The 26,554-nt window shown below is 47.1% G+C and overlaps 1 protein-coding gene across 1 annotated transcript; it reads right to left on the minus strand.

Annotated features, from left to right (window-relative positions):
* Positions 1–400: 400 nt before the first annotated feature.
* Kcnj5 (potassium inwardly rectifying channel subfamily J member 5) lies at positions 401–26,065 on the minus strand. Its single transcript, XM_048340951.1, has 3 exons — positions 25,843–26,065; positions 4,821–5,777; positions 401–1,083 (listed from the first exon to the last, which is right to left on the minus strand). Exons 2-3 carry the CDS (start codon positions 5,755–5,757, stop codon positions 761–763), a joined length of 1,260 nt encoding a protein of 419 aa, XP_048196908.1. The 5' UTR covers positions 5,758–5,777; positions 25,843–26,065; the 3' UTR covers positions 401–760.
* Between the last annotated feature and the right edge of the window lie 489 nt (positions 26,066–26,554).

Here is a 26,554-nt window from a genome sequence, read left to right on the forward strand (position 1 = left end):
AACACAAACCAACTCCCTTGGGTGGGAAGTGGAGGGCGCCGTGTACTGAGAGTGAGCTGGACAGTCACAGTGCGGCCTGTGCCTGTGCTAATCGGCGCTCAGAGTTCCTCTAAAGCAGTTACTACAGTAGACGCCACCAGCGTGGTATAGAACACACGTACTCAATGGATGATGGAGACGGGGGAGGGCCTTGCACTCTGTAGCTCTTAGTACATGGTGCTTGGCCTCCGATTTCAAGATTTAAAATTACCCCTATGACTTGGACAAGCCCTTGGTTCACAAGGGCTCGGTGTGAACTCATCCCCAAGCTGGAGGCCAGAGTCTTCATCTGGCAAAATGGATCCTCCCTGATCTATGGACATGACTCTGTGGTAGGAAGTAGAGGGGGAGTCAAGAGTCCCTAGAGGGGGTTTTGAGAGCCAGAGAGGGAAGTGACTGGGGCCAGTGGGCAGAGAGAAGAGAGAGGCCACATCGCCACTCTCACTGTTGGAAACCCATCGGGCCCAACCTTTATCCAGTGTGGACAGAAGCTTGAGAAGAGGCAGCACTGCCCCCGGGGCCTAGGCCTGGGCCACTTGTCCAGAGGCCCTGAGCCTGACGTGAAGGTGAGTATATATGCTGCTTCTCCCCACAGAGTGGGGGTCCACAGGGTCTGGGCCTCCAAACTACACCCACAGCTCATTGCCCTTTCTGTTCTCCCTTACTCTATAATAAGTGCCATGGAGGGTAGCAAGGGGAAGCTGTGGGGAGGGCGGAGTCCTCACACCGAGCCCCTGGTCTCCTGGGACCCACGTAGCACATCAGTCTTATCTTGTATATCCTGTTCAGCCTCTGCATCCTGCTCTGCCTCAGTACAGGCCCCGAGCATTGGGGGGCTAGGAAGGCACTGGAGGAGTCGGCCTTCCCGCTTCATTTCTGCCAGCTCCTTGGCACAGCAGCTGGGTGTATTGGTTTCATAGGTGTCGTGGAAGGTGTTGTAGTCCACCTCATAGAAGCCCTTCTCCAAGGTAAGAACTGGTGTGAACCGGTGGCCCCACAGCACCTCTGTATCCATGTAGGAGCTTCGTGCTTGGCAGGTCATACCTGAGAAAATAGATGTCACATGCACTATGATACAATCTACCATCCATCCATCCACCCACCCATCCTTCCATCTTGTCAACTATCTATCGAATTATCCATCCATTCACCCAGCCATCCCTCCGTCTATTCAATAATTTGTCATTCTAATGATCCACCCATTTGTCCACCCATCCACCATGTACTCATCCTTCACCCAGACATCCTTAATCCAGTAATCTATCAATCTATCCAATTATCCATCAATTCACCCATCTACTCATCTATCCATCCATCCACTCATGTACCCATCCTTCACCCACTCATCTTTACATCTACACAGTAATCTATCAGTCTGTCCAGTCATCCATCCACCTATTTACCTACCCATCCATTCATCCATCCTTCCATCTATTCAATAACCTACCAATCATTCATTAAGCATTTCCACAGTCAGATGCCCTACCACTGCACCTATTTCTCATTAAGCATTTCTTGAACATCTATTTGTGCCAAAAAAGACATAGTCCTCAAGGAACTCAGGATGTGACGGGGGCAGAAAACTAGAGGCAAACATGCAAAATTCCAGAGCACATCTCTAGAGACCAGAGTGAATAATTTGGAGGATAGTTGAAGGCAAAGACTTGATTCTTGAAACTAGTGTTCAGGTACAGAAGACTGAGACAGGAGGGGAGGCAGGAGAGGAGCTAAAATAAAGATAAATTCAGAATGAAGGAACACAGAAGAGCCAGCAGATATTCAGAACATAAGGGGATTGTTTGGAGAAGACACATATGGACAGATGGAGTAGACACATATGTACACTCCTGCACACGTGCATGTTCGTGCACACCCATATGCACACACAGGAAAGGGAGCAATCACCCCCCTCCCAGACAGACTTCTTGATCTGAAGATGTTCTGGTGCCTCCGTGCCCTCCCCACACAGCCCTTGCCATGCCTGTGTTATTTTTAGGTATTGCTCTCTCTCTCTCTCTCTCTCTCTCTCTCTCTCTCTCTCTCAGCCTTGTTTATGGATGAGGAAGCCTCTGAGCATAGGATCACAGGAAAACAGCTTTCTATTTCATCTTTGAGCTTAGGAAAGGACGAGTTTGTGCGCTTTGGACACTTCTCTGAGAGAGGATGTCCTACAAACCAAACCCAAGCCAAAGGCTACTTCCCACCTGCCTGTGCTCCGGTACCCAGGCACCCCCAGGGGACTGCAAACTCAATGGGCTTCTGGCCTGCTCTTGACTGTCATGGGGAGGCTTGTCTAGGCCAGGCCTCTCCATTCAATCCTTATTCCTTTTTGCATACTCCCTAGCCCCAGCAGAAGTGTAATCCTCCACCTCCAAACTGGGCCCCGATCCATCTAAAACCACTGGCTCCCAGAGCCCCCGAGATGACAGCAAACCAAGGACCAAAACCTCTTTGGGACCAACTTTCTGAGCTGTGCCTGCTCATCTTCTAGCGAGCTGCCTTGCAAGAAAGTTCTTGATTCTGTCCCTGGCTGCTCGTGACTCATTCTGTCACTTTCCAGGACAGTGTCAGGGAGGACACGTTGCCTGGGTGCTCCATTATATACATTCTCCCCAACAACCTCGTGAGATTAGCATTCCTGATGGGTTGACAAGTCGAGCAAGAATCCAAACTCACACAGGTAGGCTGCGACAGAGTATATGTTACTCGAATCTAGCTAAACTCTTGGTTTCATGAGGAGGACAACTAAGCTCCTCAGGTACTGAGTTCTGAACAGATATGTGAGTGATTTGCCTCCTGACTTCTCAGGGTCTCTCCAGGGGATGGGGGTGGGGGGGCGGAATCCTGCCTCTCCTGATGGAGACAGAGTAGCCCAGGTTGAGGGGAGGAGGTCAAGCAATTAGGGCAGGTTTGTGTTCTGGCTTCGTGGGAGGGGACTGTGGGCAGAGTGAGCAATCAGTCTCGGGGCGGCGGGGTGGGGTGGGGGGAGGGATGTGGGTGCTTTCCCCACTAGCAGAGATAGCAGCTGTGAGGATGGTGTGGCATAGCTTGCTTCTTTGCCTCCCTGCCTTTCATTTGATCCTTCCTTCTTGACCTCTGATCTGAGCAAATTCCAAGAAAGTGCGCGTACATTCTCATTATGACTCTGTCACCAAGGGCAGAGTGACCTGAGTGTCTCCAGCCCTCTACAAGAGGCAGCTTCCTACATTCTGCCTGTCCTCAGCCCCAAGGGCTCTCACAGCTGCCACCATATGCTGCCTGTTCAGGCTCCAGCCCCCAGCAGATGGCCCAGCAGCCCCTCTGGCACAGTCCCTAGAGCTTGCTAGCACCCCTGCCTGGTTCCACTGACTGAGAAACTAGAGACCTGACTGAGTCCTCCATCCAGTAACCAGCTCTCCAAAGCTAGGCAAGTATGCTTGGCCACTAAGAGGCCCTAAGATTGAGGGGCCTCTGTGGTGTGGACTTGAGAATGTAAGGCCTGGATCTGAGTACTTAGTGTCTGCTTCAGGTACTCAAGGCCAAGCATCCACATCTGTAAAATAAAATGCAAGCCAGACCTAGCCTGTGTCTGCAAGAAACTTAAGAATAGAAAGGTGCATCATTCTGAGGATGCCTGAGTTCTCTGGACAACATAGTGAGGGCCTGGCCTGCTGCTTGGCTTACCTGGTACAAGATGAAGGAGGAAGAGGAGGAGGAAGATGTGGCTGTGGTATGTTGTAAGTAGGCTCTCCTCCTTGGGGGAACCCTGCCCCAAAATGTGGGATGGGATGTGTGGATCCTAGGCAGAACTCAAGCTTCCTTAGGCACCATGTTCCTTGGAGCCACCTCAGAGCCATCTGCTAAACATGGCTGTGTGGCTGAGAAATGTGGAAGCCCACGGCTCCCAGCTGCTGGCTGAGCAGGAGAGCACCAGTCTGGACAAAGGGGCCATCTTTTCAGGCATATATAAGTGGATAGCACATCTCTGTGTGGATGCACTGGTTATGCAAACAAAGCTATGCTTGCCTTTGGGAGGGAGGCTGCTCCAAGGAGGGGCCAATGGAACACGTGTCTCTAAGGAAGAAGAGTGCAAATCCCCATGAGTTTAGAAAAGGCTGCATACAGCACACTTCCCCTCCTGGTGATGATATTTGGAGTGCGTGTGAAATCACAAGGTCCTGCTCTAAAGCACCAGCTCCTGTCAGGCACCGGTGGCTCACACCTGTAATCCTAGCTACTAAGGAAGCTGAGATCTGAGGATCAAGGTTAGAAGCTAGCCCAGACAGGCAAAGTCCATGAAACTCTTAACTCCTATTAACCAGCAAAAAGTCAGAAGTAGAGGTGTCACTTAAATAGTAGAACACCAGCCTTGAGCAAAAAAAGCTTCAGGACTGTGCCCACATCCTGAGTTCAAACCTCAGTACTGGCAACAAAACAGCAGCAGCAGCAACAACAACAACAAAAACTCTCAGTTCCTCGTATCACCCCAGATTTCTCAAGGAGAGTTGTAGCTGTCAGGGGAGCACCTGTTCTTGTTTGGCCTCTGTTTATATCTACCAAGAACATGAGAGGCTTCCAGTCTCTATATGTGCTTACATCTTAGATCTGTTTCTGAAAGTTGGACCAATCCAGCAATGCAAGCTATTGTCATTTACTCCAACTTGAGTGACAGAACCTTTCAAATCACATTAGAGACCAGACAAACTATATGCGATTTCTCACACACAAACTTCCCAGTTCCATATCCCAGTGACCCTTGTTCCTGGCTGGTAACTGGACTAGAAAGAAGACAGATGTCTTACCTGTTGCTTCCACCATCCCTTCTAGAATGACCACCACTTCGAACTCCTCCTGATCCAGCTGAGCCCTCGACATCTCCCAGAAAGGACTCTTCTCATTGATCTCGTGGGAGATGATGAGTGGGGACACCAGGAAGAGGCGGTCATCGCCAGTATCAAAGCCCACGTTAATGTCGGTCTGGTTCAGGGGGATGAACTCCCCTTCTTTGGTCTGCCGAGATTTGATGAGCTTGGCCCGGATGGACGCCTCCACGATGTGGGAGTTCCGGAGGTCGCCCACCCGGAACATGAGGCACAGCTTCTCGTCCCGCATGGAGATGACCGCATTGTTGGAGAACATGAGGGTCTCAGCTCTCTTCTTGGGCTGGCTGATCTTGACAAACATACAACCCACCATGAACGCATTGACGATGGAGCCCAGGATAGCCTGGACCAGGAGGAGAATGATCCCTTCTGGACACTTCTCTGTGATGACCCTGAAGCCATAGCCGATGGTGGTCTCTGTCTCAATGGAGAACAAGAAAGCAGACACAAAGCCACTGAGGTTTTCCACACAAGGAATCCACTCCTGGTCACCCACATGGTCCAGATCACCCCGGATGTACGCGATGAGCCACCAGATGAAACCAAAGAAGAGCCAGGTGATGGTGTAGACCATGGTGAAAACCAGCAGGTTGAAGCGCCACTTGAGGTCCACCAGGGTGGTGAAGAGGTCACTCAGGTAGCGGTAGGTTTCCTGCACGTTGCCGTGGTGGACGTTACATTTCCCGCTCTTCTCCATGTAGCGCTGCCGGGGCTTCTTGCCTTCGGCCAGCAGGCGAGTGCGGTCGGTGGCAATGGGTACATAATCACGAGCCTGCTTCGGAATCTTCGTGGGGTTCTGGGAAGTCACCCCAATCTCCATGTCCTGGTTCATGGCATTCCTAGAATCACCAGCCATAGCTGGGACACGTGGAGTTACTAACAAAATAAAATAAAATAAAAAGATTATCGTGAGTGAAGAGGGCTCTTGTGATTCCCAGAGAACCAAGATTAATAGTCACTCCAGCCTGGGGGTGCTCATGGGTGATCTTTGTTGGATTTGTTGAGCTTTGGGGGCCTGGATGGCTCACAACTGTAATCCTAGCTACTCAGGAAGCTGAGATTTGAGGATCACTGTTCAAAGTCAGCCCTGGCAGGAAACCATTAACTCCAATGAACACCCAAAAAAGCCAGAAGTGGAGCTATCCTTGAGCTAGTGACACAGTGCTAGCCTTGAGCCAAAAGAGTTAGAGGACAGCACCCAAACCTTGAATTTAAGCCCCGGGACTGGTGTGTGCGTGTGCATGCATGTGCACACACACACACTCACACACAATTTTGTTGAGTGAACAAGTAGAGGCAAGGAACACATGAAATAAGTAAAAGATTTAGAGAAATATGGCATTAATTTAAAAATAATGAGGACCAGAATCTATTAAATACATACTATATTATACGCACTACAGACAGAGTGCCACTTGTAACCACAATAGCCATCCCTTCTATAGACTGTGTAGTCTGTGGATTTTGAATGAGCCCTTTCCCTCCATTACAAGGTGTATTCCACAAAAGGTCCCTTTGTTCTTGGTACATTTCATGCAGCTAGAATACAGTCTGGCCAGGTTTATGTATTCAAAAACTTTCTGAATGAACAGATGACAAATTAAGAAAACAGCTTCCCAAACAGGGGAAGTGGTTATCCCTAGGCTGCCAAACAAGAAAGTGCTAAAGCTGACATTTGGATTCCTGCTTACCTGGCGCAAAGCTTGTGCTCCGTCCTTTATACTTGTCTGCCTCTTTTCTTTCATCTAATTCTTAAAGCCGCAGACAGAAAGGAAAAGGCAGCGTAGGTCTGATTCACCAAGTGGAAGCGCCTGCTGTCTGCGTGGGGAGTTTGGCTTGCCTGAGAGCTCACTAAAATGACAAATTGCCACGTAGCTCCACCCTTAAAACTTTGATCAAATTATTCCCTATGAAATTGAGATGTACAGGACCCAAGGCTTTCAAAAAAGACTACTTTGGGAGGTTATGTCACATTTCAAAGAGACACCCCCAAACACCGGTGATACCCAGTTTACTCTTTCCCTTACAATGAACTGAAACCCATTTTAAGTGTGTTTTCAAGATTCTGTAGAAAAAGAACCCAAAGAATCTCTGCAAATTAATGAGAGCTGCTTGAATCTCTGGACACCGGGAGCCAGGCAATGTGTAAGAATTACGCATATATAATACATACATACATATGGATGTAAATTAGCTTTATAGCAGGATTATGTATATTTAATCCTGCCATAAAGCTCATTTATTCCTACCACATTTAATCCTTCTGCAAATTTACCAGACAGATAATTACAAAGGGTCCATTTGTCAGAGTAATTAAGCTCACACAGCCTGGGGCTCACTGTAGAGCTCAAACCCTGACTGTACAGTGTTCCCCAGACAGTGATGTTCCATCATTCAAGCTTAGACTGATGAACTGCCCCTTCCAGAATATTCTGTGAGCTTGGATTCTGGGAGATATCACTTGAGGAGACATTGTCACTCCGTCTTTCTTCACAAAAATGTTCCTGAGTTTCATGGAGTTTACTCATTCCCGCCCCACTCTCATTCTTCAGAAACCAGAAATGGTTGCCTTTGACCATTCTGTGCCTGGACCTACTGTTATTTTCTTCAGACAGGCTCAAATCCAAGCCTTCAACATTTTCAGAGACTAATACACTGATTTAGACTGTTGCTCTAAGCGTTGAGAGATCAGACACATTCCTCACTTGTAAAAGCTACCTTGAACCTGAGCCAAATTCCATAAAATCTCCATAAAACTTCACACCCTGGCACTATCAGACCACTGACTCTCCCGAGGATACAAGTTCCCCCAGTAAACCTTCTCCTCTGACCCGCTTGGCTTCAGTACTTTCCTCAACTTGGCACAGTGTGGGACAGTCCTTTGTGAGAATACTTCCATTCCACTTTGGGGGTGACTCCAGCCATGGGGGTAAGTAGGTAGAATGCCAAGATATGGATAGAACTGCTCTTGGAATGGCCTATATGTCACTGTACCCTTGGCCAATCAAGATGATTTCACCCATCCTGGGTAAATCAGAAGACACTGGTTGACTTATCTGTTGCTACCCTGGTGACTGCAGCCATTTCAAGGAAGCCTTTAAATGTCATAGGGAAGAGCGATTCTAAGGGCTATTTGTCTTAGCCATCCATTAGCCTCTTGCCATTCTGCGCAGAGCCACCTGCTCCCTGCTCCTGAACATGGCCATTACAAAGACAAATGAGACCAGGATGGCCATGTATAGGGCTACTGTGCAGAATCCACACAGGACTCTTCTCTTCCTAGGTTGGGGTGCAAGGAATAGGGGTTTAAGAAATTTGGTTCAGAACCAAGACTAGCTTTTTTCTGTAGTGAAAACCTCCTTGGAGTTGCTTTGAGCTGGTGTGGTAGGCTGCCACCTTCCCAGCCTCATAAACTCCTGGAGACCCTGTCTATGTCTGTGTCTTTCCCAGCCACATACAGGTGCTAGGTAGGGCTGGGGCAGGGCCGTGAGAAAGAGTCATGGCAGGGCACTTGGGAAAGTGTTCGTTCCTGCCCTCTGGCTCTGGAGGGAAAACAGCTTTGTGCTGATTTTCTGCACTGTTTCCTTCTTTATTTTTAAACCCACTCTCATATGTTCTTGTAGGAGAAGGCTGGCACTGCTGTAGAAATGTGAAGATGTTTTCTAGGACACCTCAAGCCAGGGCTGAACACTCTCCATAGCTGTCAGACAGGGAAAGGCTGTTTACTTCCCACGAAGACATTGACACAATCTCCACGTGTGCCAGAATCATTCATGGAAGGGATTTCTTGCTCTATTCAGGGTAAGACTTGGATTCTAGCTCAGTGTTCAACAACTTGACCTGTAGTTTCTGGACCAAGAATCCTCATGTTTCTTACCTCAATTTCCTCTGCCAAAAATCGCAGACAATATGCTATGACTCTCCAGATACGAGAGGTGTTATAATGATTACTAGAAAGCATATATGATATAATTGTAAGTTTATACACACAGTCATGAACTGCATAAAGACACTTGGATCACTGATGGCTGGCATAAACAACAGTGGGCCTCATGCCTGTTTGGCAGGCTAATAGCTACTTGAACCATACTCTCAGCCCTCTCTGCTTTAGTGTTCTCTCTCTCTCTCTCTCTCTCTCTCTCTCTCTCTCTCTCTCTCTCTCTCTCTCTCTCTGTCTGTCTCTCTCTCTTGCTCAGACCAGTCTGGACAGATATCCTCCTACCTATGACTCTGGCATAGCTGGGATCACAAACTCACACTACCACACTTGGCTTATTGATTCACATGATATCTTGATAGCTTCTTGCTGTAGCTGGCTTTGAATATTATCCTTATGCTCCAACTCACAAGTAGATAGAAGTCCAAGCTTGAGCCATGGTGCTGGGCCCATCTTAGCCACTTTAATTTGTGTATGTTTGCACAAAATGATCATCAAATGGTGCATTGTTTCCAGAATGTCTCTCCACCATCAGGTTACATAGTTGTATATATTCATAAATGCTCCTTGAATTTAAATAAGGTAAGCAGGGAGCAGATGGCACACAGCCATAATCCTAGCTCTTCAGGAGACTGAGATCCAAGGACCACAGTTCAATGTGAGCCTGGCCAGGTAAGTCCATAAAATTGGCATCTTCAACTAGCCAGTAAAAAGCTGGAAGTGGAGCTGTGGCTCAAGTGGTAGAATGACCATCCTTGAGTGAAAGACCTAAGGAACAGAGGACCTGAGTTCATGCTGTAGTACTGGCACACACACACACACACACACACACACACACACACACACACTATAATGAATCATAAGCCTCACTTTGGATATGAAGAGAGAAGCAAGGAGCACCTGAACCAATGATCTGAAGCTAATCCGCAGGGTAGGCATTTAGCTGCTTGGCACAGAGTCTTTTTTTTTTTTTTGCCAGTCCTGGGCCTTGGACTCAGGGCCTGAGCACTGTCCCTGGCTTCTTCCCGCTCAAGGCTAGCACTCTGCCACCTGAGCCACAGTGCCGCTTCTGGCCGTTTTCTGTATATGTGGTGCTGGGGAATCGAACCTAGGGCCTCGTGTATCCGAGGCAGGTACTCTTGCCGCTAGGCTATATCCCCAGCCCTGGCACAGAGTCTTTATGATTCAGATTTCTTTGAATGGTAAGCTACATGCCCATCCTATATGTCCTGGTCTCCAGTCTGTGCCCATCAAGCTGAACAGATTTTCAGAACAACAAAGATGGACTTTAATCAGGTTTCCAAGATGGAATCTATTCATTAGGCTTCCATTCAGCAAACCCTAATTGAGGAACTACTATAGTTCAGCCCCCACCCACTCCGGCTGGGAGCTGACCATAAAGCAGTGGAGGAGATAAATGCAGACCCAGCCCTTCTGTAGTTTATATTCTAGCACTGCCTCTTTGAACTTTGGATTTGTGCAGAAATGTGTGTAGAGAGCAGGCAGGAAGAAAGGCACCGGCTTGTGGGTTGCTCTCTGCAGGACACAGGACGAGCACACTTGAGTGGATTCTATTCTACCGCCTCACCCTGTTACTGCCTTTCTTTTTCTGGCCTTCTCTGTGCCCATGGAGGGGAAGATTTGCTGAGACACAATGAAAGCTCTTCAGAAAGAAGGCTTCAAGTCCAGCAAAGAGGCTTAACCCCTTTGATATAAAACACACGTGGAGAGAGACTCAAAAGAAACCAAATAAAAAAGGAGTCGTATTTTAGCTGATGGGTGAGTGAATGTGTCATCCATTTAACGGGATCTCAAAAAAAAAAAAAAAAAAAAAAAAAGACACCCAGCACAGGAGAAGGCTCTGTGTCTTAGGGTGGCCTAGAACACCAGCAGCTGGTGTAGTAACATGATAGGCAATTGGCTTGGGGATCAGTGGAGTTTTCTAGAGAGAACTGGTTGGAAGTCTAAGCTCAGACTGTCTCTCTCCACGAAAATACAGGTCACAAACATCTTCATCCATGCACTTCTCCTTTCTCACATCAGCCAAGCCAACATCTGCTCTCCCTGGGGTGTGGAACATGGATGAGATTGGAGTGAAAGTAATGGAGGAGACATTTCTATAGCTCATAGCAACATATTTGAGTACTATTCTGCAGGAATCTGATGAGTGTAATCATTTGTTATAATATGAAAAAGCTCCAAAAACGATGATGAATAGATAGATTTCCCAGTCTCTCCAAGGGCTGTCCAGGTTAGCAGAGAGTATAATTATATAATTATACCTCTCTATAATAATCTACAGTCTGAGGATTTAGGACAGGACCTGCATGCCCTGGCTTGGGTTCTGGTACAGGGCCCAGTTGGCACCTTGCTGGTGCAGGTGCAAGGGTTTCCTTTGTATGATGGTCTGTCACAGTCATTGTCACTTTCACTTCTAGCTTCCTAGGTACCCAGAAAGGTCATGGGGGATGAGTCTCTAATCATTAAAGCCCTTGGAAAGGATTGAGCTTTCCTTACAGTGGATTAAATCACTAGAGTTAGAGGAGAAGGAGCTTTCTTCTCCTTTGTTGCTTTAATGATGGAGGGAGCCATGTGGCAAGGAGGTGGTGACCTCAAGGGACTGGCACAGCTGGATAGACAGCAAGGCAGTGGGGCTGGGTGCTGGGGGCTCATGCCTGAAATTCTAGATACTCAGGAGGCTGAGATCTGAGGATCGATCACAGTTCAAAGCCAGCCCAGGCAGGAAAGTCCACGAGACTCTTATCTCCAAGTAATCACTAGAAAACTGGAGTTGGCATTGTGGTTCGAAGTGGTAGCATTAGCCTTGAGAAAAAGAGCTCAGGGACAATGCTCAGGCCATGAGTTCAAGCCCCACAACTGACAAAAAAGAAAAGAAAAAGGCAATAGAGACCTTGGTTCTTCACTGAAAGAAGAATTGAATTCCAACAACCACCAGAGCTGGGGAGTGAGTCTGAAATGGGAAGAGTGACCCCATAAGCCATCTTGACTGTGGCTTGAGCAAATAGAGACATTGCCACCCACGGCTGGACTTCTGCACAACTGTGAGCTGAATAGAGAAGAGTACAGGAAGAGTTGCTGGGTACAGAAGGGTTAAGCATCAGGTCACCTGCTTTTGTTCTTGTTCTTCCTTAAACCGAGGCACTCAAAGTCGCTCCTGTAAGCCTCAAATATCTATAAAATGGGGATGATAGAACTCATCAAAGAGAGCTGCTGAGAAGTTTATAATACTTGGCTTATAAGCGTTCTCCTAACTGGCCCTTTGTATATGTGGGTTCCACATTCATAGATTCAATCAACTACAGACCAAAAATATTCAGAAAAAATAATCATGTAGAGCCAGGCACCACTGTGCACACTATCATCTCAGCTTCTGGAGAATGGAGGCAGAAAACCACAGCAAAGTGAAAGTGAGACTTTATCTGAAAAGTAAACTAAAGCAAAGGCGAAAAGAGTTGTGGCTCAACTAGTTAGACAGCAATCCCTGATTATTGCCAAAAGCATAATTTTTGGGTTTTTTTTTTTTTACTGAATGAATACAGTCTTTTTTAAATAAAAAGATAATTTGGTACAAATATTTTCAAAACATATGAAAAAAAAGTCAGCATCAGAAATCTAGAGCTGATTTGGCTCACACAGAAGAGTTAATGGATTATATGCAGATGCTACACCATTTACACAAAGGAGTAATCGTTTTATTATTCACCAGTCCTGGAACCAATAGAACCACAAGATTATTCTCTGGCAGGGAGCAGAGCTAGGATGCACATGTCCTCAGTGTCTGAGCCTGGAGGAGTGGACATGGCTGGCAGGGCTCCAGAATGTCTCCAGCTCCCACGGAACCCTAGTTGGGAGCCCCCAAGAAGCTAGGAAGAACTTTTCTTCCGTTGGTCCCCACTGAGGCAGAACCTTGCTGGTGCTGGGCTGGAGAGCTTCCTTTGCACTGTGGTCTGTTCCTGGCATTGTCACCCCTGCTTCTAGCTTCCTCGGTGCCATTGCACTGCCTTGGAATGACAGGAGTGGGAGCCTGGGGCCTGGGGGGCACTGGGCAACTGGGGGACCTGCAGCTCCAGAGTGCAGCAGGACAGGGAGCTCCCTGAACCACACAGCCTCCCACAGACAGGCTCAGACAGTGCCCCTCTTGGTGCTAGAAAGCAATTCTCACCTCTCCTTTCCCCTGTAGTCTCCTGGCAGTCACCCGCTCAGAGTCTACCAGGAGTGAAGCCAGGGGAGTGGGGGCCTCCTCCTACTCCAAGCAGGAATAGCTGGAATAGAGGAATAGAGGCCAGGAGGGACCTGGTGAGAAGGGATCCAGCAAGCTGGCCCAGAAACGGGATGCAAGGCAGACAAAGCCCAGGCCCCTCCCTTGAAAGTCCCTCTTGTTTGAGGGGGTGAGGGTAGGGTGGGTCCATGGCTCCAGCATCCTAGATCTTGTGTTCAAGTCACCCCAAGGATTATCCCTGTGGCCCATTCCTGGTTTCCTAGCTTTGCCAAATTTCCAGTCTTAAAAACCAAATTCTCTTTAGTGCACTCTGAGGTTTAATGACATGGAAACCAGTAGTAGAAAATCTTTAAAAGCCCACTGGGTCTTCTGTTTAAAAACCTCATCATTTAGCAACTTATTTGTTCCATTAACTTATTCTCGAGTTCTATCAATTTAAAGGGTCGGTTCCTGAATTCCTGGTTGTTTAACTCCTGTTAGTCTGGGTCGTGTAACAGGATGGAGTAGGTGCGATTGCCCAGAGAAGCAAGGCTTCTTTCCTTCACTCAATTAGTCAGTCAGTGAACTGGGAATTTGCTTCATGCTATGCCACGGGGCGGGGGTGGGGGGGGGGTGGGGGGTGGGGGGTGGTAGAGACTCACTTCCATGACTCTCCTGTGTTTTCCTCTCAGGGAGAGCTTGCTGAAGTGCAGGGCCTGACTCATGAGGCTTGGAGTTCCCCAAATCTGCATGTTCCCCCAGGGAGCCGACACAGCTGGTGCTTGGCATACATCAGAGTATCAAAGCTTCTCCTACTGGATACATGGTGCTATCAGCCTTGGCTCCATGGGACTCTCTCTCTCTCTCTCTCTCTCTCTCTCTCTCTCTCTTTCTGTCTGTCTCTGTCTCTGTCTCTCTCTCTGCCCTAATGGAACTCTTGGGATGGCCCTTTGTGTGGGGCAGATGGGCAGATGGTGGCTAGACCAGCCTTCACCTATAGTATGGCTTCTGCCTCCTCACAAACCAGCATCTTAGGTACCTTTCCTTCACGGACAGTACTAATGGTTCTCAACCTGAAGAGATTTCAGACTGTGAATGCTACAAACACTTTCAGAGGAAGAGGACTGTAAGGACAGGGTGGGGGTAGCAGGTGCTGTCCTAAGCTGGTCCCTGGCCCACATGTAATGGATGGAGTTGATTCCTATTGGTTAGGGAATGGTGGCACAGGGCGTGGAGCTCTGTCACATGGTGTAGTCAGAGTGCGGGGGCTGATTTTTATGCCCAACCTGTTCCCCATTGTCCTGGGCTCATTGTGGGAATGCACCATCCTTTTAGTTCTTCCCTAAGCTGAAGGCCCAGGAAAGGGCTCCTTCTAAGTTCTCCCCTGGCCAGAGTGGAAATGATCCTCTGTGGCTGAGAGGTGTGTGTGTGGTGTGCCAGGATCTGGGAGGGGGGTTCTGGGGGGCTGTGGACATAGGGGACAATGTGGATCCAGGAATAGCTGGTGTCAGACAGGACACTTCATCACCAGACAGCTGTCTGTGGATACGTGGGTCTCACTGCAGGGCTGCTGCACAGGGAACTGGTGGTATTGCAGCTAGATCTCCTCAGGGGGTGAGGGGCCCAGTGTCAGATAGAACCCCCACCCCAACCCTGCAGTCACAGATTCACAGGTTTTCCCTGCTTGGGCATCTCTGTCTCTCAGAGGGGAGCCGTTGGATCTAGGTCATCAGCACAGGTAGGATTACTATTGAGAAGGAAGTCAAAGGTGGAGAGGACTAGTTCCCCATGCCCTTTGCATTCCTTTGTGTGACACACACACACACACACACATATTCATGCATGTTTATATATGCATGTGTGCATGTATGCACATATGTATGTATAAATGTACATATGTATGTATACATGCACATGTGTATATATGTATATACACACACATATACATACTGGTACTCAGGGCCTGGGTGCTGTCCCTTAGCTTTTTCAATCAAGAATGAAACTCTACCACTTGAGTCACAGCTCTACTTCCAGCAAGATCTTACTTGCTTTAACTGCCTGGGTTTACTTCAAACTTTCATCCTTAGATCTCAGCCTCCTGGGTAGCTAGGATTACAGGCATGAGCCACTGGTGCCTGGCTTTGCTTCTGTTTGAAACAAGTGCTCCATTTATCTCAAGAAGATTCATAGCAGAGAGGGAACTTGCCCAAGGTCACACAGCTCAGAAGTAGCAGAACCCCACTTTTCCACTTTGAACTGACCCTGGCCTAACTCCAAAGCCCTCAATCACCCAGTCTCCCATTTCTTGTCCATCACAGCCATGTGACCTTGGTTCTGAATTATAGTCCTAGTTACATCTTAAACACTCTCTCTCTGTCTCTCTCTCTCTGCCTCTCTCTTTCTCTTCCTCTCTCTTATCTAAGATTGGGACTCAAACTCATATCTGATGCTTTGCTCATTGGCTGGTGATCTACTGCCTAAAACATGCATCCAATCTCACATCTTATACTCTGAATCACATCTTATTCCATACGTCCCCCACTTTGAATCTCTCTCTGTATGAAATGAAAATCCATAATAATTCACCAGATTAAAGACATATCTACCATTTCAGCAGGAAAATTCTATCCTGTTGGATTCTAGTGTAATATACTTTTGCCCCTGTGATCCAAATTGGCATGGATTAAGATCAGATATGTGGTATAAAATAATAGCAATATTAGTGTTGGACAAGTTTATTCCTATAAAATGCAATTCTCATCTATTTTGCATTCTTCTAGAGCCTTTGGGTTGGCTCCCATTGTAGGATTGCCCAGGTTACGTTGCCTAAGAGCACACGAATGCTGGCTACTACTAGGATGCTGACCTCAGAAACACTGATTGTGATGTTTTATGAACTACAAACACTGAACATTTTCACCACAGGCCTAGCAGTGGCTAAGATTTCTGTCACAGCGGGGGTACTAGAAGGTGAATGAGGCCTCAGGAACCTCAATAAGCCCAGATAAAGAAGAGAAAAGTCACCATGACTCAAGTTGCATCCTTTTCTCACCCACCTCCCTCCTCTTTCAAGTGGAAGGAAGTAATCAAATTGCCTGCATTACTTCCTGGGTATCTAGAGACAAACCAGTGTCCAATTAGAAGTGTCGTGGATTATTTTGTCATTAAAGAAATAAAAACACGTGAGAATTTATAAGAGAGATAAAAAGGAAAATAGAGTCCTAAACGGTGCTTTACTTAAGGGTTTTTCAAGGAAGACAACATTCTTGTCTGAAACAAGAAGAGACAAAGCTTGCATTTTGCTTGGGGAGTTTAATTCTTTAGATAAAATACAGAGATAAAAAAAAACAGTTTTAAGAGATCTCACTTGAGTACATCTAAGTGAGTCAAAAGCTATCGGGGCAGTTTTTTTGTTTGTTTTTTTTTTTTTTTTAAGCTGATATTTGGCCTAATTTGAGGCATGGAGTGTAGAGTCTGAAAAGCTTAGTCAATGTGAGCTCCTTTTATCTTTTTTTTTTTTTTTTTTTTTTTTTTGGTGCCACTCTAGGGGTCAGAACTCAGGGCCTAGAGATAGTGCTTTGCTTTTTCTGCTCAAAGCTGGTACCTTACCTCTTGATCCTTACCTTCACTTCTGGCTTTTTTGTTGATTGGTTAATTAGAGATAAGAGTCTCTTGCATTTGTCTTCCTGGGCTGGCTTCAAACCTCTATCCTCAGCTCTGAGCTTTCTGGATTACAGACATGAGCCATCAGCACCCAGCTTGAAGTAACTGATTCTCATACAGTTCATCTAGGGTGCAGGACTGTGCTCTTATCACTCAACACCTCGGCTGCTTAGCTCCCAGGTCCTACCTGGCCAGCTCTGGGAGGCCCACACAAAGCCCCTCACATCTGTTCACTCTAATACTTCATTATGTCTTCTAGCACAGTCCACGGGCCCTCTCCTAGGCCTCTGGAGAAGATGTATGAACAAAACCACGAATAAAAGGGCATAAAAATCAAATTAATTCCTTTCACATTTTCCCTACATGTGTTATCTGCCTGTCTTGTACTTCTCCCTGCATGCCGTCTCTCTGAGAGCGAGCAACACAGTTACATCTTCTTCACTGTAACCCCACACTGTATGCACTCTGCATTAAATAATAAAGAGGATTAATAATTAAATCAAAATGAAAAACCACTTGTTTCCTTTCTATGGCCCCAGGGACAGATTTCCTGGGCCCGTGCCAGCTTCTTAGTGATGGTTAGAATATGACATGGAAGACAGCAGCAAGAAGGCAAACACGTGAACAAGCCTCAGTTTATAAACAATTGAGAAAGAAGGGATGGTGAGAGGAGAAAGATGAACCAGGTATGAGACAGAGGCAGGGAAATAGACATAAACAGGGACAATCCTAAGAATTATAGCAGAAACCTACTGGGGGCAGGGCATACTGTAATACCGGATTTTATTCTGAATGATTTGTTTATATTCACTCATTTGTTCTCTCTGCAAATACTTGATGCAGTTACTATTTCTCCTTATGTTATAGGGGAGGAAACTGAGGCACAAAGGGTAAGATGCTGGATTAAAACCCAGGGTGAGTGGCTCTGGATTCTTACTCAAGGTCTCAGAAAGCAAGGAAGAGGAAAGGCCTCAGGGCCAGAGAGAGAGGAAGGAGATGAATGCCATGGGAGAATGAATGAGAGGTAATGTGAAGAGAAGAGGAGAGGAGAATTAGAGTAAGGGATTGAGAATGGAAGACGGTGTGGGGAGGGTGGAATAAAGGATGTAGGGGGAAGACAAAGTGAATTACAACTGAGTGGACATAGAGTGAGAGTTGGGGAAAAAGGGGGAATAAATGAATTGGTAGAGGGGACACACATCACTGAACATCTCCTGTTAGGCCCTTCCTGTTTGCCACCTTTTTCTTTGACTTTTTCCAGGTCATTTCAAGGCAGGTGCTATCAGATCCATTTTCCAGAAAGGCCTAAGAAATGAAATAATGCCCAAGGTCCCACAGTTTTAGCTCCTGGCAGAGCAAAAAGAACTTCTGAGAAGTACAAAGTAACAAACAAAAGGGGTAATCACCTAACGGTGTTAGTGTATTGAAAGAGTCAGAGTAAAGATGGCAGCTCTCTTCAGGTTGACAAACAGGTTTAATGCAGTTCCTAACAAAATCTCACAGATGCTTTTAGATAGAGATAAATATCTAAAACTAATAAAGACAAACAAATAGCCTAGATAAAATAATTTTGAGCCTGGCACCAGGACCTCACACTTGTAATCCTAGCTACTTAGGAGGCTGAGATCTGAGGATCACAGGTGGAAGCCAGCCGGCAGGAAAGTCGTTGAGACTTTTATCTCCTACTATCCACCAGAACACCGGAAGTGGAAGTGGTGCTGTGGCTCAAAGTGGTAGAGTGCTAGCCTTGAGCGAAAGAACTTAGAGACAGTGCCCAGGCCCGGAGCTCAAGCCCCACAACTGTCAAAAATAAAATTTTGAAAAAGAATAAGGAATCAACTTACTAGTTTCTGGACTTATTAAATAGCTACAGTGAACAGGACTAATTTGGTATTGGAAGAACAGAGAACCCCAAATAATCTTTGCAACGATGTTCAATTTGTTTTCAGAAAAAGTGCAAAGTAAGCTGGGTGCCAGTGGCTCATGCCTTTAATCCCAGCTACTCAGAAGGCTGAGATCTGAGGATCCTGGTTCAATGCCAGCCTTGGCAGGAATGCCAGTGAGGCTCGTGTGAGTGTGTGTGTGTGTGTGTGTGTGTGTGTGTGTGTGCACGAGAGAGAGAGAGAGAGAGAGAGAGAGAGAGAGAGAGAGAGAGAGAGAATGTTCCAGGGCTTGAACTCAGGACCTATGTACTGTCCCTGAGCTTCTTTGGCTCAAGGCCAGCACTCTATCACTTGAGCCACAGCACCACTTGCAGATTTTTCTGAGTAATTTATTGATGATAAGACTCTCAGGGACTTACCTGCCTAGGCTGGCTTAGAACTGCCATCCTCAGATCTCAGCCTCCTGAGTAGCTAGGATTTGAGGCATGAGTCACTAATGCCCAGCTTCCTGTGAGGCTCTTGTGTCCAATTAAGTACTACACACACACACAAAAAAACAGAAAGTGGAGCTGTGGCTTAAGTGATAGAGCACAAGTCTTAAGCAGAAATGCTCAAAGACTACACCTAGATCCTGACATCAAGTTCCAGAACCAGGACACACACACACACACACACACACACACACACACACACACACGCACACACACACACACACAAGTGCAAAGTAAAATAGCTTTTCCAACTAATTAAAAACCAAAAGCAAAAACCAACTTTGACCTCAGACATTATTTTAAAAATTAACTCAAAATGGATCTTGGACTTAAATGCAAAAGATACAACTACAAAACTTTTGAAAAGAATATGGGCAAACTGCTATAAAATCTAAGCTGGTCAAAGAGTTCTTAGACTGCATAATACCTAATAAGAAAAACTGAAAAATAAACCTTCAACAACCCCACATCTGACAAAGGACTAGTATCTATCTTACACAGAGAACTCTCAAAACAACAACACAAAACCTAATTCAGTTAGCAAATGGGCCAAACTCAGTGTACGGAAAAGGATGTAGAGAGGACAAATAGGTGCATGGGAAAATGGTGAGCCTCATTCTGTAAGGCTCACCACATGGTTGAATCAGAGAAGAGTTTATTGGGGGGAGAGCAAATTGCCAGCCCACACAAGATGGAGGTGTGGGGAGACAGATGGGAAGAAAGAAGAGAAAAAGAGGGAAAAGAGAGAAAGAGGAAGACAAGGGGAGAAAGAAAGAAAGAAAAGGAAAGAGCAAGAGAGAAAAGGAAAGAGGGCAAAAAGGGAAAAGAGCGGGGACTCGTGTTGAGCTGGATTATATAGGAAAAGGTGGGAGGCATGGCCAGGTGGACTGGATATGACCTCAGAGAAGGGGGAGGTAACTGCCTCCAGGTGTACCAGTTACCTAGGTAACACAGGTACTGGGCACAGACTTAAACAGGGACATCTGCATGGAGACCTCTGGGGGTGGACTTTACACATTCATCGTTAGAAAAATGCAAACTAAAATCACAGTGAAGTAGGAGCATTGTGGCATAGGCCTGTAATCCTGGTACTTTGGAGGCTGAGGTAAGAGGATCATGAGTTTGAGGCCCACCTGGACTATATGCTTGAATCCTTTCTCATAAAAGGAAAACAAAATAAATCAAACAAACAAGACCCACTCCCAACAACAACCACCACCACAACAAAAATCACTCATTGTGAGATATCACTACAAATCTATAAGAAAGGCTAAAAGAAAAAAAAATATTACCCCCACCAAATCTTGGCAAGGATATAGAGAAACTCAATCACTGCTACAGCAGTTGAAGGAATGTAAAATGGAAGTCACAATAGAAAACAGTTTTGACATTGTTCTGTTTTGTTTTTTAAACTAAACATACAACTATCATATGAACCAGCAATTATACTTCTGGGCATTTATCCAAGAGAAGTGAAAAGTAGGTTAACACAAAAACCAGTGCACAAATATTCAGAGAAGGTTTATTCATAGTAACCCCCAACCAGGAACAACTCAAATATCTCCCAATGGGTAGATGGTTAAATAAACTATGGTACAGTCATAATGTGGGCTACTACACATAAATATCACACACACACACACACACACACACACACACACCTGAATAAATCTCCAGAAAATTTTATTGAATAAAAAAGCCGTCCTAAAAGCTTACATGCAACGTGTATCCTAATTATACATCATTAATACTGATACTGGGGCTTGAACCCAGGGCCTCACGTTTTGCTTCGCATTTTTTGCTCAGCTTTAGCACTCTACCACTTGAGTCACAAACTCACTATGGCTTCTTGCTGGCTAGTTGGAGATAAGAGTCTCTCAGATTGTCCAGGCTGGCTCTGAACCTTGAGTCTCAAATCTCAGTCTCCTGATTAGCTGGGACTACGGACATGAACTGGTGCTCTGCATTATTTCTTAAACTGTAAGTGAAATCTACAATTATCTAAAATTAAAAACACTTAATATCTATATTTTAAAAAAGAGAATGAATATAATTGGAAGAGGGACTAGGCTAAAGCAGTGCTTAAGGCAGGTAGGGCCAAGAGGAGGAATGAGAAAAAAAAAAAAAGATAAAAGTGGAGGGAGAAAGAGCCAAACAGAGACAGGAAGGAAGGGAGGAAGCAAAATGTAATCAAGTGTGAGCACTTGCAAGGAGTGGGAGGAGGCGGCCAGAGATGAGGCAGGGTTGGCATCCCCCAGGAATAAATTACATCCTAGGTAGGTCCTGTGAGGGAGATGTGCAGAGAGCCAGGGGAGGGAGAGCTGGCTTTGCCAGGCCTGGGGGTTGGGGCTCAGCAAAGTCCTACTGGGTCTTCCAAAACCATCTGCTGGTGACTCGATGGAGGCCAGGAGCCTCCCAGGAGCCCAAGCCCAGGCCCAGGCTTGCATTTTTAGCCTTCCCTCTTCCAGCCTTCCTCTGCATTACCCTGCGTCTCATTTGTGCTGTCTCCTCTCTAAGCTGCTTTCTGGGCAGCCTCCATCTATGCACCAGCAGGTGTGTTTTGGAAGACCGGGTAGAACTTTTCTGATGCCCCAAAGCCAGCTCTTCCTCCTCAAGCTTTCTGCACATCTTCACAGCACCTACCACCTAGATTATAATTTATTCTTCAGCAGGAACCCTTTGCCAAGAATCCCATCTTCTCCCTTTGTGCCCACTGGAGATGAGGCACCAGCTTCTCTCTTTGTATCTTTTCTCTCAGGGCTCCACACCAATTTTTGAAAAGATGTGAGTGACTTATTGAGCCCAACTGACTAAGAGTTCCCTGCAGAACAACCCAGGCCACCTGACTTGGGCCAAAGAGGCCTTGTATCTTGGTGCTCAGTGGGGCTGCTGGCTTTCGCACAGTTACCTGGCTGTCATGATCTCTGGGCCTGGACACCTGCAGCTTGTGTTAGCCCTGGAGATGGTCAATTTCCTGGAGCAGAGGAAGCACCTCATGCCTGTTGCTCTCCTGAGCTTAAGTCCCTTATCACGGTGCCAAATGCTCAGTGGCAGAGTCTGGTGGAGTGTATTGTGTGTCTGTGTTTGGGGTGGGGGTGGGGGTGGGGAATCTGAGGTCCTAGGCAGCATGAGAAGTCCTTGTGGTTCTTGCTCCCCTCTTCTTGCTTCCTTTCTGAGTCCAAGAGAGAATGTAGGAAGATGGCTTTGGGACTTGGTGGTTTGTCAGATTGAGAATCTGAAATGTGAGAGGTTAGGGGCTGGAAGTATATTAAGCCCCAAACAAGCAAGTCAAAGGCAGGGGGGTGAGCCTGCCAGCCTCACCCCCTTTCTCCTCACCTCCAATGTCCTCAGCCTCATTGCCCCTCCTACACCAGATGGGTTTATCCTTGGTGGCCCATTCCTGCTGTTACCACCTGCCAACTGACCACATTCTCCCTGACCTTTGCCCCCAGACTGCTGTGATTAGGATGATAATGGAACTTAACACTGAAAGCCCCAACCAGCATCTCCAGGGTCCCGGGTTAAAGGTTTGGCTCTGACATTTAACTCAACACAGCTCTTGGCAAGGCTTGCTGCCATTCTGGGCTCCAGGGGCGAGAATAGCTCCCTTATCAGAATGTCAAGGTAGGAGGAAGTAGATACTGAAGCCAGTTATCTGTCCCCAGGGATTCTGTCCTTTCTGTTTTTAAAATAATCTCAGAGATAGCCATTTCCCTAGTTGCTTTGAAATACACACACACACACACACACACACACACACACACACACACGTAATTTTATTCAAAGGTGAGCTTACAGTCTTTTGTGTCTGAACTCTCATTCTTTGGTTAGAAGGCACAGAAAGCTTCTTTTGTGGCTACGGACAAGCTGTCATCATGGTTGTCTGATTTGTCCTCTCTTACAAATACTGCCAGCTCTCAATGGCTAGTTTGTAGTTCGCACAGGGTGCAAGTTTAATCTAAAAATGACTCCTTTGAACTACTCCCGGCCCCCTGTTTTCTCTCCTTTGTCCTCCCATCTAAAAATCCAATCAGTGTTGGCTTAGGAAATGCAAATAAGCTTTTGCAAACATTCTTAGAAATAGAAAACATACGCCTGCCCAAAAGGATCTCATTTCAAGGTCTTCAAAATTTAATGATTCCTGGCACATGCTAAATGATCAAATAAGTGTGAGTTAAACTGATTTACAGAATAGCTAGGTGCCAATGATTCATACCTGCAATCCTAACTACTCAGGAAGCTGATATATGAAGACCGAGGTTCAAAGCCAGCCGAGGACACTCTTATATACACTTAACCATCAGACAGCCGAAAGTGAAGTTGTTGCTCAAGTGGTAGAGCACCAGCCTTGAAAGCAAAAGGTAGGAGACAACATTCAGGTGCTAAGTTCAAGTCCCAGTACCAGCACAAAAACAAAACAATTAATTAAAATTTTAAAAAAACAAAACAGAAGTAGGTATAGCTTTTTAAGTGCATGCATGCACATCATACCCACGTGTGTGTGTGTGTGTGTGTGTGTGTGTTTGCTCCACACGTGAAAGTCAGAGTTTCTGTCATTTTAAGAATATATAAGAAGTGGAAAAGAGGTACCCACTCCCTTCTATGGAATAAATCTCTTTACTGATCACCACAGCCTTTGGGGGGCTCCCATCAAGTGCTTGAAGAAAACCCCTAAGGGACCTTGCTATGTAACAGCCTGTACCGGGGGCAGCGAGGCTGAGAGAACCCAGGGACAGAGCCATGCTGATGTGTCTGCTGGACCCACAGAACAAGGACAAGCCTCTGGGGGGACACAGCCCAGCTTGGGAAACCCTACTGCATCAGACAGAACAGGCAGCTCAGCTTTGGGCCAGCCCTGGGCAGAGGGAGCAAGCAACATGGCCCATTTTCACTGCCCTCCCTTCCTCCTTGCTTTCTCCTGAACTGCTTACTTGCTAGAGGGCACTTGTTTTCTGTGGAAGACAGACCTTCCACCGGAAGTAGGAAATGCTGCCTGGGAGTAGGTACTTGAGAGCAACCTTGGAGAGCTGTGGCTGAAGGCTGGCTCTCCTCTCTGTAGGAATTCCAGGAACCACAGTCACCCTCAAGGCCCTGGGGCCAGGGCAGAAGAAAGCATCTCAGATCAGTAGTTTGTAATCTCAAGGAAGCTTTTCCTGTTAGACCCCAGCCCAGGGCTGGATTCCTACATCTCTGACTCTGTTCTATTCATCCCCCAGAATTCAGAGAGCCAGCGGATGGGATACACAGCTGCTTCTAAGCTGAAAGCATAGATCTGAGAAGGCTTGCGCGGTTGGTGTTTGATCATGGAAAGACCCTGGATTTGAAACCAGAGGTCAGAAGGCTTCAAGGATAACAACACTACATTCAGTGCTCACAATTCTATTAGCTTCATTCTCATCTAGAAATCAAGAGAAGAAGCAAGCTCTGTCTCAAATGACTGGGGTCAGGATAAACTCACTGAACTCCATCCTAGCTAGGATCCATACAGATGGGCTTCTTTTCACTCCCTTCTTCCCCACATGGGAGCAGTCTCTGTCTGTGGATCAGAGCTTGTTTCGGATGAAGAGCAAGTATATTTTGTAGTTGGACACAGAAGAGATTCTCCTTTTGTAAGCTGAGGACCTTGGGCAAAGTTACACAACCTCTCTGGGCTGCCATTTCTCACCTGGTAAAGGATGGGAAACTGCTTCTTTAAAAGGATCAGAAGAGAATAAGTAGTTGGAGCTGGGGAGTGTTTACCCTCCCCCTCTCCATCCACTCCCAACCTCCTGTTTGGGGGTGGGGTGGGGTTCCAAACTCTATCAGAGGAGGCCACTCTGCCCTAAGTCTACCCTATAACTTCAGGGGCTCCCAGAGCAGCAACCCAGGCATGAACAGAAAAAGATCAAAGGCAGGCACTAGTGGCTCACAACTACTTAGGAGGCTGAGATCTGAGGATCATGGTTTGAAGCCAGCCTCGGCAGAAAAGTTCCTATGAGATTCTTATTTCTAATCATTCAAAAACCGGAAGTGGTGCAGTGACTCAAGTGGTAGAGCACTAGCCTTGAGCACCAAGAGCCTCAAGGTTAGTGCCCAGGCCTTGAGTTCAAGCCTCACAACTGATAAAAAAAAAAAAAAAAAAAAAGATCAGGACAAGAATTCTTCCCTATTCTCCCATCTTCTGACCTTGGAGCACAGACCCTGGCCTTTCTGAACCATCTAAGAGACATTTAGCAAGAAGAAAGGAGGCATACAGGAAGCGACCTGGCAGCAGGGAGGGCAGAAATAACAAACCAAGTTCCCAATGTGGCCACACTTCAAAGAAAAAGCAAGATTAAGCAGAGGGCACGGCCACCCACACCACACCCTGACCCTCTCTGAGCCTTCCATCAAGGGCAGTCAAATCTTCCTCTCTTCCTCCTACGTGCCTGGCTTATAAACCAAAGATGGATGGTTCGGTCTGTGTCCATCCTCCCCGCCACCTATATGGAGGTCTGGGACTAGAGCACAGATGTTTGCAGCCCTCAGGAAGCTGGATGCCCCACCCAGGGGCAGCCAAGGCTTAAGATAGTTTCAGCTTCCCTGGCTGAACTTTGGACCAGCTCTGAGCCATGGTTTTGAATCCCACCTGTCCCCAGTCTGGCAGCCTGGAGAGTGGGGAGGGAGAAGTATGCTACCTGGGATACAGGGCACCCCAGAGAAGGTCAGTCCTACCTTCCAGAAGCTCAGAGCCGGGAAGGAAATGGGGGAGGAAAAGCAGCCAACTTACTTGTCCAGATGGGAGCTTTCGAGTTGTCAGGATGCGAACTTCTGGGCTGTCTCTCAGAGGCTGGGTGCTGCAGGGAGATCAGGGCTTTTGACAGGGCTCTGCAGCCTTGGCCATGACCCTGCTTAGAGCCTCTCCCTTGTCGTGGGTCCTGTGGGCACCGGTGTCTAGACCACCCCGTCCCTTCATTGGCCAGGAGCTACCAGAGGCGCTGGCTCCTGCGCCCTCCTTCCCTTCTCCTTTCTCGCCCTCCTCCCTCCCTCCCTTAGTTCCCTCTTCCTTCGGTTCTCTGGCTTCTCTTCTCTTCCCCAATACAAAAGGATCTCTAGATAATAACGCTATTTAAAGGGCCATCGGCGGTGGAAGGCAGTGACTGGGGGCAGGGGCGGAGGCTACAGGCGATCCCCTAGACACCCGATGTTTCCTAAGAGTTGGATGGAGGGGGGAGGCAGAGAGGGAACTCCCCTGGGCTCCCTTTGCCAACCCACCGTCCCTCCTCTACAGCTTCCTGTCAATCTCTGCTGCATCCCGGCTGATGTTGGGGTGCCTCCCCTCCGCAGGTGCCAAGGGTGGGGCAGCTGGGTGCTAGTGTGTGTGAATCAATGTATGCGAGCGGCTGCCGCCTGTGTGGGAATCCCCCCCCCCCCCCGCTCCCCTGCGCGTGTGCCCTTGCCTGAGCAACCGCGTGCATGAGAGTGAGTTTATGGGGAGGAAG

Source organism: Perognathus longimembris, chromosome 3 (assembly GCF_023159225.1).
Source record: "Perognathus longimembris pacificus isolate PPM17 chromosome 3, ASM2315922v1, whole genome shotgun sequence".
Lineage (NCBI taxonomy): Eukaryota > Metazoa > Chordata > Mammalia > Rodentia > Heteromyidae > Perognathus > Perognathus longimembris.

Excerpts from the sequence above, each read along its gene's own strand:
- Kcnj5 (XM_048340951.1), bottom strand. The coding sequence starts at position 5,757 with ATGGCTGGTGATTCTAGGAATGCCATGAACCAGGACATGGAGATTGGG. Across the intron at positions 1,084-4,820 it reads AGGGATGGTGGAAGCAACAG|GTATGACCTGCCAAGCACGA; the intron begins GTAAGACATCTG and ends CTATTTTCTCAG.